The 3796-nt window shown below is 52.2% G+C and overlaps 1 protein-coding gene across 1 annotated transcript; it reads left to right on the plus strand.

Annotated features, from left to right (window-relative positions):
* Nucleotides 1-350: 350 nt before the first annotated feature.
* Nucleotides 351-1151, plus strand: Gjb4 (gap junction protein beta 4). The gene has a single exon (XM_038335134.1). It carries the CDS (start codon nt 351-353, stop codon nt 1149-1151), a length of 801 nt encoding a protein of 266 aa, XP_038191062.1.
* The last annotated feature ends 2645 nt before the right edge of the window (nt 1152-3796 follow it).

Here is a 3796-nt window from a genome sequence, read left to right on the forward strand (position 1 = left end):
ATGTGCTTGTTCGTTTGTAGAAGGAAAGAGACCCTGACTTTTGGAGTCTGAAGACCAGGGCTCAAGACCATCTGTGCTGCTTGCTGCTGGGAGATCTTGGGCAGGTACCTGCCTCTTCTTAGCCTTCAGACACTTTTGCCATGGCATGGGGACTGTGGCCATCCCTTCTCTGAGTCATTACAAGTGAGGACACAATGGCCCATTGGTTGCGGTGAAACAGGTTCTGGCTTTGGCTTCACCTATAAGGACTCCCATTCGCGCGTTCTCCCAGGCCTTGCGACTCCCAGGGCCTGAGAGGTTAGCATACTAGTGCACACACATCCACGTTAGGCACCAAGGGCACAGCCAACATGAACTGGGGGTTTCTACAGGGAGTCCTGAGCGGTGTGAACAAGTACTCCACCGCCCTGGGCCGCATCTGGCTGTCGGTGGTTTTTATCTTCCGAGTGCTGGTGTATGTGGTGGCCGCCGAGGAGGTGTGGGATGATGAACAAAAAGACTTTATTTGTAACACCAAGCAACCGGGCTGCCCCAACGTCTGCTATGACGAGTTCTTCCCGGTGTCCCACGTGCGTCTCTGGGCCCTGCAGCTCATTCTGGTCACCTGTCCTTCCCTGCTTGTAGTCATGCATGTGGCCTACAGGGAAGACCGGGAACGGAAGCACCGCCGCAAACATGGGCCCAACGCCCCAGCCCTGTACAGCAACCTGAACAAGAAGAGGGGTGGCCTGTGGTGGACATACCTGCTGAGTCTCATCTTCAAGGCTGCTGTGGACTCGGCTTTCCTCTACATCTTCCATTGCATCTACAAGGACTATGACATGCCGCGAGTGGTGGCTTGCTCTGTGAATCCCTGCCCCCACACCGTGGACTGTTACATCTCCCGACCCACGGAAAAGAAGATCTTCACCTACTTCATGGTAGTCACGGCCGCCATCTGTATCCTACTCAACCTCAGTGAGGTTGCCTACCTGGTGGGCAAGAGATGCATGGAGGTCTTCCGCCCCCGGCGACGGAAAGCCTCTCGGAAGCACCATCTACCAGATACGTGCCCGCCATATGTGATATCCCAAGGAGGTCACCCCCAAGATGACAACGCTGTCCTCACAAAGGTTGGGATGACCACAGTGGATGCAGGTGTCTATCCATGACTTGCAGGTAGGCTTAACTCACCACTGCCTGTTCACTGAAGTCACCCCAAGAAACTAGGCAAAGGGGGTGTCGTCTTCTGCAACAGGTCAGGTGGGAAATATGGCCTTGGGGGTTCCAGAAGTTCATTTAAGGGCTAGTGGAAGATGGGAAACACCTTTGAGTCCCTAAATCCTGAGCCTCCAGGGACTTGATGGTTGTTGGGGATTTTATATTTGTCAATTGAGTACTTCAACTCCTTAATAAATACAATGTTCTCAGTACTTTGTAGACAGGTTGTGTGTGATGGCTGGAGAAGTGTGGGGGTGATGTTTTAGGCGGGCCTCTTGGGGGAAGCCAAACCACTAGGTGATCATCTAATCCCCAACCTCACATCACACACACACACACACACACACACACACACACATGCCCACCAGGACATGGAGAAGAACAGCAAAGACAGGGCCTATACCAGGGGCCTCACAGCTCTGAGGCAGAAAGACAGGGAGCAATGGAGACCCCAGTCTGGTTCTCAGAGAGTGTAAGTCCCTCCATACATTGTGTGTGGTTCAGGAGGTCTTTGCCTTCCATTTCCTGAACTCCCTAACCTTGCCCAATGCAGGTTCCATGGAGGGATCACCTTTGACGGTGGGAGAATGGTGCTGAGAGCAAAGGCAAGATGGAGTCTCCCAAGGGTCTAGAGGACGTGCCACAGCCCATCGATCCTCAGCCTTCCCTGAGTCACTTCATCCTCCCCTGCCCTGTAACCACACATACCTTGACAGTCCCTTAAACATCTCCTTATCGTGGACCTGCCTCGGAGTCTACAAGTTGCCCTTGGGAAACTCCCAGGGAAAACCCTTCATAGTACAGCTAGCAACTCCTCATTGGCTTTGCCTTCCTCCCTTCCGGCTGCCCTCCTCACAGAGACCCTGTCCCCTTTATGTAGGATCCTCACTCATTTTCTCTCCTCCATCAGCTCCTCACAGCCCACATCCCGTCCAGCACCACAGAGCCCTGATTCCAAGCTCTCTGGCCCTCCTGAGTTACCTCCTCTGTCACCCCATAGCCTTCCATCAATCATTCCACGGGGCCTCTCAGGTCTACCCTCCTCACCTGGCTAGAATGATTGATTACTCAGTCACGACTGCAACCACGCCATTCCTTCAAGTTTAACATCTCTTTCAGCACACCCACCCCTAACCCCATTGCCCCCAAGTTGGCTCTGCTGACCTCCCTGTTCCTCCATGGCTTCCTCCCTCAGTTTATGACTGATAACACCTAGGTATTCGTGATGCTATGCTTGTGCCTCCAACCCTCACCACATGGATCCCTCTGCTTGGAATGCCCCACCTGCCTCCTCTGCAAATGTCCTCAACCCAAGGACAGCCTTCACCACCACTTTGTAGGCCATAAAAGCTCAGGCCTCTCTCCTGTCATACTCTCTGGGATGGACTAGCTGGTACCCGTGAACGATACCCAGCAGTCTGTGAGCCCACGAAGGACAGGATGCTGAGTCACTGGGTCCTCGCAGCATTCAATAAATGTTTTGTTAAATGAGTAAATTGGCTGTGAGCCTCATGGAGAAAAACTGTGTCTTGTTAATCTGAACCCCATGTCACACCTAACCTGGGAAATCAGCAAAGTGTTTTTACCCTTGTTGGCTTCTTGTGGTTGACTAAATCCAGTTTAAACATCCTGGCTAAAAGTAGGAAAAATCTTCAAGCCCACTGGATGGTCTCTATGCTTTATCCTGATTGGGGACAAGACCAATGAGTCTCCTGTCTTATGTCAAGCTCCCTGGAAGCAGAGCTACAGACAAGGATTTAGCACCTAAGATGGACAGAGCAGGAAAACAAGGCAGGAGGGGTTGAGCTAAGCTGTTTAAGCAGCCAGGGCCCTAGAGCTTGCCAAATTTGTAAGAGTGGGTCATAAATGCCACCACAGAGTGGTTCCATTTGGATACACAGTACTGGTCTTTTGAACTCTCCTACAAGCCATTGGTTTGACCCGACCCTGGAACTAGCAGGAAGCTTTGGTTCAGTCAACATCAGTTCTCTGGGAGCTGCTAACTTGGAAGAATGGGATCGGTATTGGGACAACACCACTTCCTAGGCGTCTGACTCTAGGAGACAGGGGTGACTCTCAACCCTCATCAGCCCAGAACTGTAACCACCCAGCCCAGGCACCCTCAATAAAATCAGATGGCCCTACACTGTTGAGACCAAGACAGCTGCCAAGTCCAGACCAGGGCACAATACCCCTGAGAGGCTAGACGCCCACTCCAGGAGTTGCTGTCGGGTTCAGCATGTTGTGAGCTCACACTGTGACCTGACCATTCCCATAATTCCCTCACATTTCAGAGATATCCTGTCCTGAAACACTAGCCAGGTGGAGAGCAACTATTGTCTGACCAGCCAAAGACTCCAGAGGTGACGGAGATGACCCTAGAGGTACTCCCTGGCCACTTGGATGTCTCATCCTGTATCCCCCACATTCTCAAGCACCCCCTACCATTCTTGCCTCCACTCAAAACTCTACCTACTTGAGAAATCCCCGTGTTTCCCTTCTGTCTTCTTGCCCACTCTTTCCTGTTCCCAATGCTGCTACGTCCTTCTTGTTCATTCAAGACTGAGCCTGTGGCCAGGGATCTTCTCTTCCTAGC

The sequence above is a fragment of the Arvicola amphibius genome, chromosome 6 (genome assembly GCF_903992535.2).
Source record: "Arvicola amphibius chromosome 6, mArvAmp1.2, whole genome shotgun sequence".
In the NCBI taxonomy this organism is placed as follows: Eukaryota; Metazoa; Chordata; class Mammalia; order Rodentia; family Cricetidae; genus Arvicola; species Arvicola amphibius.

Excerpts from the sequence above, each read along its gene's own strand:
- Gjb4 (XM_038335134.1), top strand. The coding sequence starts at position 351 with ATGAACTGGGGGTTTCTACAGGGAGTCCTGAGCGGTGTGAACAAGTAC.